The following is a 15,940-nucleotide window of genomic DNA, read 5'->3' on the forward strand; positions in this document are numbered from 1 at the left end:
ACAATAAAGTACTTATATATCAGGAAGAATAGAAGCCATTTAGATTCTAGATTAACTTTTCTGTTGCTTAAAATAAAAATGCTCCAACACATGACTTTGTTTTTCTCTTGTGAGCTATTGGAATTCAAAATACGTTATAACATTCTAACTTATAATCAATCTAACCTGAATTTTTTTGTTTATAGCTCTTAAATAATACCTAAAGGAGAATAGAAAAATATTTAGAGTGAGATGTGTTATTAACTCTTAATCTTATTTAATTCATTCTGACACTTTATTCTTTTTATTTTGTATTGCCGCTTTACTAAAAAGACAAAATTTAATTCACTAGAATATGACTGAGTATAAAATGTAATGAAGTTTGTATGTTGCTGATTTATGTTTTACTTTCATATGTGGAAAACTGCTTTTAGTAAAAACATTCCATGGTAAAAACTTTTCCCCCTATGGTAAAACTTTTAGACTCATCTCTTTGTGAATCTCTGTCCAATTTTACATTTTATGGTAAAAATATAAAAACAAATTGATAACACCACTTATTTTCTTATCCAGAATACTCCAGCAAAGTTTAATGAGAACTAGATCCCATTTTTATAAATTATAAACACTTTGCTCTTTCATTATAAATTCATATATTGAATAGTAATGGAAATAGGAAAGAAATTAAGAGCCAATTGATAGGACATTCTTAACTTGATGTAAGATCACACTTGCCTGACTTCCTTCATCTCAACATCTTTCACTAAGAGGAGGTTTAGAGGACAAAGACACTGGTTGAGTGTCTGATTGGCTCAGTCAATAGAGCATGTGACTCTTGATCTTAGGGCTGTAAGTTCAAGTCCCAAGTTGAGTGTAGAGATTACTTAAAAATAAAATCTTAAAAAATAAAAAAGCCAAAGATGATGAAACTGAGCCATAAAATGGTTGGCTAAAAAAAAAAAAATACTCTTATTCTTTAGGTAATAAAGCAAAGCATTCATTTAGGTAGGATGTTTGTGTTTCCTTCATATTTTTCATCTGTTATGTCACAGGTCACATTTTCGTTTTTTAGATTTAAAAAAATTTTTTTAAAGATTTTATTTATTTATTCATGAGAGACACACAGAGAGAGGCAGAGACATAGGCAGAGGGAGAAGCAGGCTCCTGTGGGGAGCCTGATGCAGAACTCGATCCCAGGACCCTGGGATCACCACCTGAGCCAAAGGCAGATGCTCAACTGAACCACTCAGGCATCCCCAGTTCACATTTTCTTTATGTTAATTGTGAAACTGTAGCTATATACAATTTACTTCTGTTACCTTAATTTTTTTCAGTTGTCTTTTCAGAACATACCATATTCAGTTTTCTTTATAAGCCGTTGCAAAACCTTCAAACTAATTATATTTATTATTTGTTGGTTGTTCTTTTGTAAGTGACAAATATCAAAGTTTGCTATTTGATTAAAAACATGAGTAGATATTCCTTGTGTTCCCTACATACCGATCTAGGTTTTATTAGGTCTTCAAGACTGCTTTCATGTATTACATGGTATATTAGTTTTCTAGGTCTGCCATAACAGTACTATATAGATTTGGGTGGTGCACCAAGAGAAATCTATTTTCTCACGGTTCTAGAGGCTAGATTTCTAAGATCAGGGTGTCAACAGGGTTAATTCCTTCTAAGGTCTTTCTCCTTGGCTTTTCTTCCTCTGGTTTTCCTTCAGTGTTTCCATAGGGTCTTCCCTCTGTGTGCATCTGTGTGCTAATTTTTTCTTATAAGAACACTAGTTATATTGGATTAGGACCCACCCTAATGACCTCATTTAATTTAATTACCTCTTTAAAGACTCTGTTTTCATGTATGCTGAGGTATTGGGGATTAGGACCTCAACATATGATTTTGGTGAGGACACAGTTTGGCCCATAGCATTTGGTTACTCTTCCAAGAGGCTAAAGGCAGTTGTTTTTGCATAGTTATTCTTCATTTATGGAATCAGTGCTCCAGGTCTCATTTCTGATTCTCATTTTATGTTTAGTCTGGTCTTTAGTTCATGTGTACAGTATAACTAGATCTAGAATTCTTATTGAAACTCAAACTCACAAAGTTGAAGCCTCCATCCGTTTAGAAAGTTCATCCTTGTGTTCCTTCTGGAAAGTACTCTTCATATCTTGCATGAACTGGCCATGATGGAGAGAAACTGAAGGAAGGAAAAACCTTTTAGACTTTCTGTCACCTGTAGCTGTGTACAGAAACTAGTGTTGGCCCTAAAATGTGGCCTGTGTTAATTTTCTGTTTCTACTATAAAAAGTCACTACAAACTTAGTGGCTTAAAGCAACACAAATATATTATTTTATAGTTATTATTTTATAGTCACAACTTTGACACAAGGTTCAAAGGGCTAAAATCTTAAAATGTGTCCACAGGGCTGTGTTTTATATCACTATCTTTTCCCACTTCTAGAGATTGCCTCCTTGTTCCTTGGTTTATGGTGCTCTTTTTCCATTTTCAAGCCAGCAGTGTAGTATCTTTCTGGCTCTCCTTCTGTCATCACCTCCCTTTCTCTGAGCACAGCCAGGAAAGATTTTTTCACTTTCCAAGACTTACCCTTAATCACATCTGCAGTCCCTTTTGCCACATAAGGTAACATATTGACAGGTTCTAAGGATGAGGGAAGTCATTATTCTTCTTACCACCGAGTCCCAGCTAGAACGTCATCATTTGTCCCTCCACTCTCCTTCATTTTTTTCCCTTTCATATGATGGGATTGCTTGTCATTTCAGACAAGAGATTCTGCACTGGAATGAGCACTAATGATTATAATAAAGCCAGAGGAAAGAAGATCCTTCAGTTTCCAGGTTTTCTATTTGTCGTGTCATGTGCTTACATTTTGCAATTTCTTTTTATCTCACCCTATCTAAATCAGATGATAATGGATCATATCAAGAATTTCTTTGCTTTTTGAAGTACTACAGCAATGCCTTGGGAACGAGGTGGGATCTTCAGTTTGGCTTTATATGCACTAAAACTACCGGGAAGCCCTTGAAGTTTGTGCTATATTTTAGAATCACCCATGTATAAATTAAAATAGATAAAATATTTACCCGAGATAAGAACCTTTTGGGAAGTAGAATATTTTTATTTTAACTTAATATAAATTTGAAGTTAGTGGTTCTCACTAACTATATGTTCTATGAACCAACTGATTCAAAATTACCAGGGACGTGTGTTAAGAATGAAAAATCCTGGGCTCCACTCCAGACTTACTGAATCACAGTCAAACTTGAATCATTTTTATTTCTACCACTTTTTTTACATTCATGCCAACTCATATGCATGATGACATTTAAAATATTGCTTTTATGCAATATTTAAAATTTTATGGCTCAGACTCTTGGCTAAATGTTGGTAGTATAGTTTCTGTAAGTGTATTATTGATGATACGAATCAGCAAAACAGCCGAAATTTATATTCCTTACAGAACCTGACTTTTTCAGTTAAAAATGGTCAATGAACTTATAAAAATGTTCAATGTTAGAAGAGAAATACAAATGAATGCCACTTGACAACATTTTATATATCAAATAATGTGTATTTTTATATATTTAATATTTGCATATTTAATCATATTTATGTGTATATTTCATATATATACATATATATAGAAAGATAATATATTTGATGCTGCAACAAATAGAGACATAGATGGTTCCTGACTTATGATGGTTTGACTTAGGATTTCTGGGCTTCACAATGGTGCCAAAGTTATAAGCATTCAGTAGAAACCATACTTCAGATTTTGAATTTTAATCTTTTTCCAGGCCAGTGGTATGTGGTATAATCTCTTTCTCTCATGATGCTGGGCAGAGGCAGCGAGCTGCAGCTCCTAGTCAGCCATGTGATCATGACATTAAACAGCCAATATACTTATAACCATTCTGTACCCAGACAACCATTCTGTTTTTCAGTATGGTGTTCAAGGAATTACATGAGATATCCAGCACGTTATTATAAAATAGGCTTTTTGTCAATGATTGTGCTCCTGTATAGGCCAATGTAAGTATTCTGAGCATATTTAAGGGAGTCCAGACTAAGCTATGATGTTCAGTAGGTTAGGTGTATTAAATGCATTTTCAATTTAAGATATTTTTAGTTTATGATGAGTTTATTGGGATGTAATTCTATTGTAAGTCAAGGAAGGACCTGTATTTATATGTTACTGGGTGGAGATATTAATTTGTTCATACTCTCTAGAAGGGCAGAGTTTCAGTATAGATTGCAAGTTTTTAAAATGTTCATCTAGTGACATGAAAACTTTTCATAATATATTACTCTGTGTAAAAGGGTTATGAAACAATCTATGATATTGTCACACATTTAGAGAGATAGTATTTTATATGCATAGACATTGGGAAAATGACTTAGAAGTATATGCATCAAGGTGCTAGTAGTGAGTAGAGATTGTTGGTATTCTTTGTAATTTTACTGTTCAGTTCTCTCAAATTTTCTGTTAGGCAAATATTGCTTTTCTAATGTAAAAAAGACCTTAAAATATTAAGAAAAAAATAGTTTTCCTGACTACCAAATTTTTATAATTTACTGAAAAAAGCTGAATATAGAATATTTAGGGTGTTCTGACAAAGTCAGTATAAGACACAGGATAAAAATTGTTAAATTCAGGACATGTCCACATTCACATATAGGATGCCTGGCAACCCCTAAACACACACCAAAGTCTATTTAGGAATGAAAAATAAATTATTTTTTTTCATTCTTAAGAAAATATTTTTTAATTCTCAAACTCCAGATTGGCAAGGTAAGAATGCGAGAAACTGAAACAGGGTGAGAGTTAAAAATGATTTCTATCAACATTAAATAAATGAGTACTTCAAATAAAAATTTCCAAGTTTTCAGAATTGAGATATTGCTAATGAGTAAGTAATTACCTTCACCAGTGTAGTCCCTCCTTACTTCTTTTTGGAACTCTCTTCTATTTCTATGTATTTTGTCTTTTAATATTTTTCCCCTGCTTTTTTTCCGCCTTTTCCCCCTTTTTTCATGCTTATAAGTCTTTTGTGACACCACATATATTTTATGTGACACTTCTTGTTAAAGGAAGTCTAAACTTTTTTAAGTGCTTCCTTAATTTCAAGTCTTTCATTTATTCTTCAACAAAGATCTATTAAATTTTTACCCTTGGCAACAAGAAGTTTTTAAGCCAATGAATTAGTATCACTTCTGTGCCAGGCTATTTGGTCTATGGAACCATTATCAAAATTGGGTAATCTTGTTAAGTTGCTTTTTGTAGATACTAATTTTTTTGGTCAGTGATATTTCCAAGATTACATTTATTATTCATGCTGCAATTATCATGAATTTAAAAAAAAACAGTAACTTTTGACAGGGACATTTATGACTTGGAAGCATTTTATAACTTCCTGATTTAATTCAAAGATAACAAGATAAATTATTCTTAAATCTTCATACTTGACTCTTCATTGTATGTATGTATCATTCTTTATGATACATACTTAATTATTAGAATGGGAAAGAATGAGACAAAAGAGAAGGTGAAACATGTAGCATCTTTTCTCAATTGTGTTCTTTTCCAAATTCACATTTTAGAAGTCCAAATATATTCCACACATGGAGAAAGTATTTTAATTCTGGCAGTAGCTCATTGGTGCTTTAATCTCAGCTCTTCAGAAGTTTGCCAGTAGATTGTTTAAAGTTATTAGGCCTCACAGAACAGCTGGACTTTACTACAGCACTATTTCAGATTTTATATTTCATCTGAGATACATTTATGTGATTAAATATGTTAACTTGAACAGCTAGCTGGACAGCCTTAACTCATTGTTGTGCAGTTTATTATAAATAGGATGACCACAGAATCTACTGGCCAAACCCACTAAAAGAGGATGCTGTTAATAATTATACTAGGATAATATGTATGAACTGGCATATAATTTCTGTTGGCTTTAAGAAGGTCCCAACTCAGGTGATTCAGATGGCTTAACCTTTTAATATCACAGCACCTGCAAAAACATATCATTTATCCATAACAAACCACCTCCAAATTTAGTGACTTAAAACATTTACTATTTTATTAATGTTTATGATTCACTGGGATGGCTAGGTAGGTCTGGATGCTTGGCACAGCCTTTCTCCATCTAGATTCTTATCCTTCACAGATTGTTCACATTCCACACGTAAAATATGCATATCTCCATTCTAGGTTCCCAGAAGTTTCATCCCATTAACAACAGCAGGCCCAGAGTCTGGGGTCCTGTCATCTAAATACATCTAGATGCAAATGAAGCGTCTTGTGTTTTGCTCCTTGGCGTGACTCCTCTTAGCTGTTCAGTGGTGAGGCAGGGACAGAATAACCATAATCAACACTTCAATTCAAAATGGGAATCATATTGCTCTCTGGTCCTGGCAATTCTGAATTGCCACTGGACATGTTGCCAGGCCACCTACCTGAGGGGTAGGTAATATTTTTTGAATGAGGCCTAATTCTCTTCCCTTAGAGTGGTCCTGTAATTCGTTGTTCTTTTAGGCTTTTGGCTCTGCTCTCTGAGCTCTTGGCTCTGTCCTTTGAGACATCCTTCCTTTTCCATAATAAGTGGCCATGTTGCAGCTGAGTAGCTTTCTCTCTCTGCTTTCTGCCTATGGAAAGTTGAAGGTCCAGAGAAGGATTTTCATTTTGAAGTGTCTTTATCCCAAATCATCTAAATAGTACAGTATCCTTAAATTGTATTTTAAAAGCTTTCTCAATATCAGACTAATGTCTACCCCATTAGATAAAGGACTTACTCATAATTCTTTTCAAAACGCACCTCTCTACATTGACTGATATACCGTAGTGCTGCAGAACCAGTTCTTTTTATTTAGCCATGATGGCCTCCACTTTAGATCATTCAGAGTTTTCCACTTTAGACCATTCAGAGTTTTTCACAGAAGTTGTTATAACCACACACTTGATCTTTGACTGCAGCCCTTATTTTACTTTGGAAATCTTTAACAAGCAAGTATCGTCTCCTCTACATTCTCTAAATTTTGCTCAACAGCTAAACATTTCCTTCTTCAACTCATCCCTGTTTTAACTTTATCATACAAATAAGAGAGGCCAATTAACACATTCAGCCTTCTGCCTGGATATCTCTTCTGCCAGATTCATGGGTTCTTTAGGTACATTGTCTTTTCACATCCCTGAAGATGACCATTTTGTCCATTGTTTCACTATTATAAGACATAGGTTGCAGGTTTTTCTTTTTCCAGCCCAAAAAAGCAGTTTGTCTTTTTTTTTCAGCAATATTTTGTAGTTTCCAGTGTATTGGGCTTACACATATTTTATGAATATGTCCCTTGTGAATTTTATGTTTTGGAATGATATTGTAAATGAAGTTGTGTATTTTATTTCATTTTCAACTGCTCATTGATAGACATAAAGATATAGTTGATTTGTATATGTTGATCTTAGAGCCTACTATTCTGTTAAATTCATATATATCTTTTCTAGTGGATTATTTTGTATGAGGATTTCTAAATATTTTCCATGTACATCATCATGTATATGCAAATGTTTGCTTTCTTCCTTCTATATTCCTATATTTTCTTTCTCTTGCCTTCTTGTAATGGCTAGTATCTCTAGTATAACGTTGAATAGAAGTGGCAAGGGTAGATATCCTTGTCTTATTTCTAATCTTAGGAGAACAGCATTCAGTCTTTAACTGTTAAATATGTTGTTAGCTATGGGTTTTTCACAGATGCCCTCCGTTAGGTTGAGGAAATTCATTCTCATTCCTAGTTTACTAGGAGCTTTTGTTATATATATATATATATATATTATAGTATATAATTTATACCTTGATAAAAAAACTGGTCTCATAAAAAACAGTGTAATATATACTAAAACTTGAACAGAGTAATGTCTTATATCTATCAATTTTAGAAAAAACTTTGTAAAGTTTAAAAAGTTTAAGAAAACTTTAGTTAAGGCTAAAAATTTATTTTTAACATCCACCAGTTAATATATTAAAGATATAATCAAAATTTTGTTGAAGATTTTGCTTTCATAAACAAAACAAATCTAAGGAAAGAATTGGTACCTTTCCATTTCCTAAACTAATGTAGTATTTCAAAACTTAGTATTACTTTTAAACATGATAAACTTTGCTTATAAAATCAGAATTGAACTTTTCTAATTAGCATCACTAAAATATTTTAATTCTTTTTATTTTCCCCAAATAAGGCAGAATATTTTAATATTTAGTAATTATTTTTTTATTTGACTTATAAATATAATAGACCTTAATACTATAGGTTAATTCTCACTCACTATGAAAGATTTTATTTCCATTTCTTTTCTTCTATATATGAGGAAACTGAGGCTTAGAAATTGTGAATGACATTCCTATCATTATTCCTATATCTGTGGTAACTTTTTTTTTAAATAGGCTTTACTTAAAGATCCGTTGTACATTGGGCTACGGCAGAGAAGAGTGAGAGGTCCTGAATATGATGATTTTTTGGATGAATTCATGGAGGCAGTTTCTTCCAAGTATGTATAATCTTTATCTATATTTGAATTGAATTTCAAAAACTTAAAGATAACCTAACATAATAAACTATAAAGTTGTCCAAGTTTGATATAGGATGTTTAGTAATTAGAAGTGATTTTTATGAAATGCATACACACGTACTGTCTTAATTATTGGTGACCAAATGATAAAGTCATGCATCTATCTCAAAAAAGGTTGTCTTTATTGCTATCTGTAAAGATAATTTTATGAAAATCTTTAGATCCTGTGGTTATTGAAATGCATAATTATGGTAAATGAGGCAGTGGCCAATGACCAAATTACCCGAGCAAGCTATTTTATAATTATTGGTAGTCTGTACTTTGTTCTGGCTACTAATAAAATGTGATCCCCAGTCATCTTTGTGGGTGTATCTGACCCTTTGGTGGTAGGAGCGGGAGAGGAAGTAGGGACTGAATGTGAGTTAGTATAATCCACAAGCCAGAATGATGTTTAAGAACCAGCACATAAAAAAAAAAAAAAAAAAAAAAAAAAAAAGGACCAGGACATCCAATCACAAATCATGAGTCTGATTAAAACTATAGCCTTGATTAAAATGCATTACTGTATTTCACCTAATTTAGGTAGCATTTAATTGTGGGCAAAGTGCTACTATAAAGTTTTCCAATTTTTTTTTCTTTCAGCAAAGAGACTTCCACCATAATTTAGTGATGTACTCTGAGAGAATTTTTTCACACTAAGGAACAGCCATCCCATTTGTCACTATACAGCCACAGAAACCATGGACTATTTTAAACCTTATACGTTACCTTGGTTTTTCATAGAAATAAACTCATCACTAGACTCAGCTGTAACTGGAGACGTACTTCTGGTTTTTCTTATTATAAGGTTTAATTTTCAGAAGTTATATGCAATAGTAGAGAGTGCTTTCATCAGCTTGCACAATATTTAGGATATATTGAATCTCTCATTGCCCAAGATTTCAGGGTGGAGTATATTTGCCAGTTGGTATGGTCTACTTTTTAAAAACATATGCCTGGTGGATTTATTGTTATTAAGTTTTTTGGTTAAGCTATACTTATTCATATAAATAGTTGAGAAACTGTATAGTTTAAGCTCAAGATTGTATGGTACAGTTAATTTCTAGTAGTTTTTCATATATAATGAAATGTTTTGAAATTACCTGTAACTTACTAGATACCAACATTAATCAGGAGATTACGTAGAGAACATTGTGATGCTTTATAAAAGAAAAGGGAAATGCAGTTCTTATATTTGTTTTTATTGTCTGTGTAAATAGAGTATGTGTGTGTGTATATATGTGTGTGTATATATATATATATATATATATATATATATATACACACACATACACATAACTTCAGTATACTTAGAAAGAAGCTGTTAAACTTCTTTGATGAACATAGTTTTTATGGCCTATATGCTTAAGTGCTGATAAAATGAAAAGAGAAATAATTACCATTTGGAATCAATGAGAAGTTTTCCTCAGAAAATGAGATATGAGCTAATTTTGAATGTTTTGTGCCAATAAACAGTCAAAAAAGCTTTTTTTTTTTTAAAAAAATAGTGACTTGAAGGATTACCTAAAATCTTTGATAAGGAAATGGGGATTGACAAAAAATAATTTTAAATGCAGAGGGCACCTATAGATCAGGAGTTATACCATAGACTATTCCCAGAGAAGAATCTTAAAAACTTTTCAGAAATGGTTTCTGGCATGCTACTGCTTTGGGAAAAATTTTTTAGCAGTGACACCTAGCACTACCCAATTAAATTGGGAAGTGGTCCTGAATATAAGCCCAAGATTATTTAAAAAGAAAATGTAACCAAAATTCAGGGTGTAAAATGACTGTTGCAAGTTGAGTTACTCAAGAATCAGATTCTAAATTGGGAGCTGATTAAGGAGTGCTCTTGGAATAAACCCCTCTGGAAGGGAGGGGACAGAAATAGGAGTGGATAAAGGGAGAAGTCGAGCTGCACCATGAAACCACCAGCAGCCTTGAATAACTTCATTGGAACCATCCCTGTGTCCAGTTAGATACTAATTTCTACCAATCCCCCTGCTTCCCAATACTATGCTGGGTTTTTTTACTTACTATATTCTCAGGGTTGGGTGGGGCAGTTTCAAATTCTTCTTGACTTTATTCACAATTATACTCTTTACCTCATAGGACAAGGACTTGATATGGGTGCTGTGGTAACTTCCTAAGTTAGTCTATTCTGATTATACATTTGGGGACTGAGAAAGTCATCAGGTCAGTCTGTAGTCCTAATGAATGGATCCATTATGAGCTAGACCTTGGCCAAGGCTCCGTTTATTACTGACTTCCATATGCTTCTACTTTAATAAGGAGGGTGATGACATATTGATGCTTTTGGCCTTCTAGTATCACTGTCAACTCTGTGCCCTTGAGATGTTTGGGAATTCCCTATCCCCATAGCACAGTTACCTGAATATAGAGGTATAGGTGCCGTTGGAGAAGGATTGAGGGAATTATTACCATGTAGTCTTAACATAGCGTTGCAAGATCTTTCCCTCTGGATTCTAGGCCTCTTAAGTTAGAGGGCTCTGAGTCCAAAAATTAGCTCAGGAATGGAAGCTGAGAAAGATACTGTGACTTAATTGGGGAAGCTTCCTTCCAATTTGTTCATTCATCTTTGATTTCTTTGGATCTTGTACACTGACTAGTAGCCTTGTCAGCTGTTTTGCCGTTACAGATGCTGTATTCTTTTAACTATCTCAATAATTTTCTGTGCGCCAGCCCCTCAGAAACCCCACCCTGCCACTCTCATGATAATTATGTCTACCTATCTTCTCATGACTTCTGATCCTCACCTAGACTTGTCTTCTCCATTGCTGTCAATGAGCCCAGTTCTAGAACAACGTTTCCTTCTGTTAGTTCTAGCCTTCATGAGAGAGAACCAAAACTTACTAATGTGGATATCTTCTTATTGGCATATTCCTTATGACTTTGGTAGATGGTATGTTTTCTGGGCCTTCAGGTGGAATATCTGACGGATTTTCTGGCTTTACATAGCATGTGCATTCTTGGAATCTGTTGAATAGTCTATTTCTGATATTCTTTTATCAAGCCATATGACAGAAAAATGCTAACCTCTGCAAAATATTTTTTGTTTAGGAAAATTGGCCATTGGAGCAAACCATTGAGTTCCCCTAGCTACCTGTGCCCCGACAGGAGCTAGGTTTCTCTAGTACAAAGGTCTTGTCAAACTACCTACCTAGTTAGGTTTTCTTTTTTATTGTTTTGATTCATTTTTATTTGTTAAAAGTCAGGCAGTGTGTTGGTGCTGGGGATATAGGGATGAATAAAGCAAAAATAATCTCTATTTTTCATATAGCTTATTCTTTACTAGAGGAGGCAGATAATAAGTAAACAAGCAAATAAATGAAACAATGAAATTATAATAAGTGTAATGATGGAAACATTACACTAAGAATAATAGATGACTTAATTTATGTAAAAATAATAGATGACTTAATTTGTGTAAGTCAGATGAATGGTGTTATCTCTTTTTTGAGCACAGATTTTACTTTTCTTCTATTTATTTTATTAATTGATATAGTTTTCTCTTTTATGAAGTTTATTGCCAAGTCCTGATACTTTTTTGATCATGATGCTTTTGTTGAAAATTATTGTGAACCCTTTAATTATAGTTAGGCAAATTAACAAACAATGGAAAAACTGAATTCAGAAAGTACTGATTAATTAGCCTGGATATTAATTAGCATATCCAGTGGAATACTATGGGTCTGTTTTCCTGGAACTTGCCTTTTCAACAGTTTTATTAGTTGGGCCTAGTAATTCTACATCTAAGAATATAGGTTAAGAAAATAATCCTAAGAAAAGAAAAAGAAAATAATCCTAAATAAGGAATGAATTTTATTTCCAAATAGGTTCACTGAACATTTTTATTACATGATTTTCTTCCCTTTGCTTCTGGAATAGCCCACTCTTCTTGGTTTCCTTCTACCTCAGTGATTCCTTACTTTATGTATTCTCATCTCCCTAACCTCTACACTTCAGAGTGCTTCAGGGCCAGAGGTTAAAACTCTTCTCTTTGCTATTTATCCTTACTTCCTTGGTAACCTCATCTAGTCATTCATCATTTTTTATTTTGGAAATTCTTTCTTGTTTTTTTTAAAACTGTTGAAGTATAGTTGACATACAATGTTATGCTAGTTTAATTTTTTAAGTAAGTTTTAAATTTTAATTAATAATTAACATAAAGTATTATATTAGTTTCAGATGTGCAATATAGTGGTTCAACAATGCTATGCATTACTCAGTACTCATCTTGGGAAGTGTACTCTTAATCCCCTTCACCTTCCTTACCTACCTCCCCTCTGATCAGTTTCTATCTCTGTAGTTCAGAGTCTGTTTCTTGGTGTATCTCTTTCTTTTTTTATTCCCTTTGCTCATTTATTTTTTTTCTTAAATTCCACACATTTGTCTTTCTCTGACTGACTTATCTCACTTAGTGCATTATACTCTCTAGTTCCCTCCATGTTCACTTAGCGCATTATACTCTCTAGTTCTCTCCATGTAGTTGTAAATGGCAAGATTTCATCCTTTTTTGTGATGGAATACTATTCCACTGTGTATAAAGATACCACATCTTTATCCATTTATCAGTTGATGGAGACTTGGGCTGCTTCCATAGTTTTTTTTTTTTTTTTTTTTTTTAAGATTTATTTATTTATTTATTTGAGAGAGAGAGAACATACAAGCCAGAGAGGCAAAGGGAGAGGGAGAGAATCTCAAGCAGACTCTGTGCTGTGCATCTTGACTTGAGCTGAAACCAAAAATCACATGCTTAACCCACTTTGCCACCCAGGTGCCCCCATAGTTTGGCCCTTGTAAATAATGCTGCAATAAACATAGGGGCACATGTATCCCTTTGAATTAGTGGTTTATATTTTGGGTAAATACACAGTAGTGTGATTACTGGATCATAGGGTAATTCTATTTTTAACATTTTTGAGTTTCAGGTAGACAATATAGTGTTTCAGTAATTCTGTACATTACACAGTTCTCACCATGGTAAGTGTAGTCACCATCTATCATCATACAATGTTATTATCATATTATTGACTATATTCGCAACGCTCTACTTTTTATCCCTGTAACTTACTTATCTTATAACTGGAAGTTCATACCTCTTAATCCCCTTTACCTATTTCACCTATCCCTCTATCCTCCTCTTGTTTGGCAATCACCAGTTTGTTCTCCATTTTCATGAGCTGTTTCTGATTTTGTTGTTACTATTATTTTGGTTGTGTGTTCAAGTTTTTAAAATTGAAGCATAGTTGACTCACAATGTTATATTAGTTTCATGTGTACAACATAGTGATTCAGAAATCTAAACATTATGCTGTGCTCACCACAAGTGTGATTACCATCTGTCACTGTACACTATTACATTACCATCTACTGTATTGCTTATGCTGTACATTTCATCCCTGTGACTTACTCATTCCATAACTGGAAGGAAGCCTGTAGCTCTCATTTTCATTCTGCCATTTTGCCTATCTCTCCACCCCCTTATCTTCTGGCAACCACTAATTTGTTTTCTGTATATATGAGTCTACTTGTGCTTTTTTTGTTGTTGTTGTTTTGTTTGCTTTTCAGGTTTCACATATGAGTGAAATCATATAATATTTGTCTTTGACTTATTTTGTTTAGCTTAATATTCTCTAGGTACATCTGTGTTCTCACAAGTGGCAAGATCTCATTCTTTTTTACAGCTGAATAATATTCCATTGTGTGTACATACACCACATCTTCTTTATCCATTCATCTGTCAGTGGGCATTTGGGTTGCTTCTGTGTCTTGGGTATTATAAATAATGTTGCATATTTACATATTAGATACAAATATGTAAATACTTAAATAATTGTATATTTATTGTAAATATTTATTATAAAATTGTATATTTGTTATAAATATTGTATCATATTTACTGTAAATATTTCTTATAAATAAATTATTTATTGTATATTTATTATAAATATTGTATCTTTTAGAATTAGTGTTTTTGCTTTCCTTGGATAAATAACTTAATAGTGGAACTAATGGATCATATGACTTTTCTATTTTTAATTTTTTGGGAAACTTCCCTATTCTTTTCCCAGTGGCTGTACCCATTTATATTCCCACCAACAGTGCATGAGGTTTTCCTTTTCTTTACATCCTTACCAACATTTGTTATTTCTTGTATACCAGGTATACCAGGGAAGAAGTCTGGTATTTCAAGGAATTACTTCTTTTCAAGTGATTTAATTTAGGAAATGCTAAAGTTCTTACAATCCTTGCATATGTTGAGTATATATTAAAATCACCAAATGTATGCATTCCTTAAATATTTATGTTTGTTTTTCTGGTTCTACTTCTTATACTAGTATTTTTTTAAAGTAAACTCTATGAGATATTTTTTTTAGATTCCACAGATCAGTGATATCATAGAGCATTTATCTTTCTCAATTTGACTTACTTCACTGAGTAAATTCCCACAATATCCAATCCATTTTGTCACAAATGGCAAGATTTCAATTTTTTTAACTGAGTAGTATTCCACTGTATGTTTGTGTCTGTCTCATCCTCTATCCATTCATCTGTTAGTGGACACTTTAGGCTATTTCCATATCTAGGCTATTATAAATAATGTGCGGTGGTCACAGGGGTAAATATATCTTTTCAAATTAGTGTTTTCATATTCTTTGGATAAATACTCATACGTGCAATAGCTGGGCAATATGGTGGATATGTTCCTGAGTTTTTGAGGAATCTATACTGTTTTCTATAGCGGCTGCAGCAATTTGCATTCCTTTTTTTCATATCCCCTCCAAGACTTATCATTTATTTTTGATGATAGTCATTCTAACAGGTGTGAGGTAATATCTCATTGTGGTTTTGATTTGCATTTCCTAGATAATTAGTGATTTTTGAACATCTTTTCATGTGTTTGTTTGCCATCTGTATGTCTTCTTTGGAAAAACGTCTATTTAGATCTTTTGCCTATTTCTTAATCAGGTTATTTGATTCTTTAAAAATTATTGTTGACTGTATGAATTCTTGGTATATTTTGGATATTAATCTCATCCAATTTATGATTTGCAAATATATTCTGTCACTCAGGTTGAATTTTTGTTTTTATGATGTTTTCTTTCACCTTGCAGAAGCTTTTTAGTTTGATATTATGGTCGCAGTTATTTATTTTGACTTTTGTTTCCCTTGCCTTTGGAATCAGATCCAGAAATAGATTGCTAAGGTCATTGTCAGAGGGTTTACTCCCTATGTTTCTTCAAGAAATTTTATAGTTTTAGGTCTTATATTCAGGTTTTTAATCCATCTTGAGTTAATTTTTAATGTATGAT

General features: G+C 33.0%; 1 protein-coding gene across 4 annotated transcripts in view; it reads left to right on the top strand.

The window, feature by feature from the left end:
* ME1 (malic enzyme 1) overlaps window positions 1-15,940 on the top strand; it is a 213,043-nt gene that overhangs the window by 105,168 nt on the left and 91,935 nt on the right. For all 4 annotated transcript variants that reach the window (XM_077903231.1, XM_077903230.1, XM_077903233.1 and 1 more), the window contains exon 6: window positions 8,440-8,543. In XM_077903231.1, the coding sequence (XP_077759357.1) occupies window positions 8,440-8,543 (104 nt within the window). The remainder of the gene's footprint in view (window positions 1-8,439; window positions 8,544-15,940) is intronic.

This window comes from Canis aureus, chromosome 7 (genome assembly GCF_053574225.1).
Source record: "Canis aureus isolate CA01 chromosome 7, VMU_Caureus_v.1.0, whole genome shotgun sequence".
In the NCBI taxonomy this organism is placed as follows: Eukaryota; Metazoa; Chordata; class Mammalia; order Carnivora; family Canidae; genus Canis; species Canis aureus.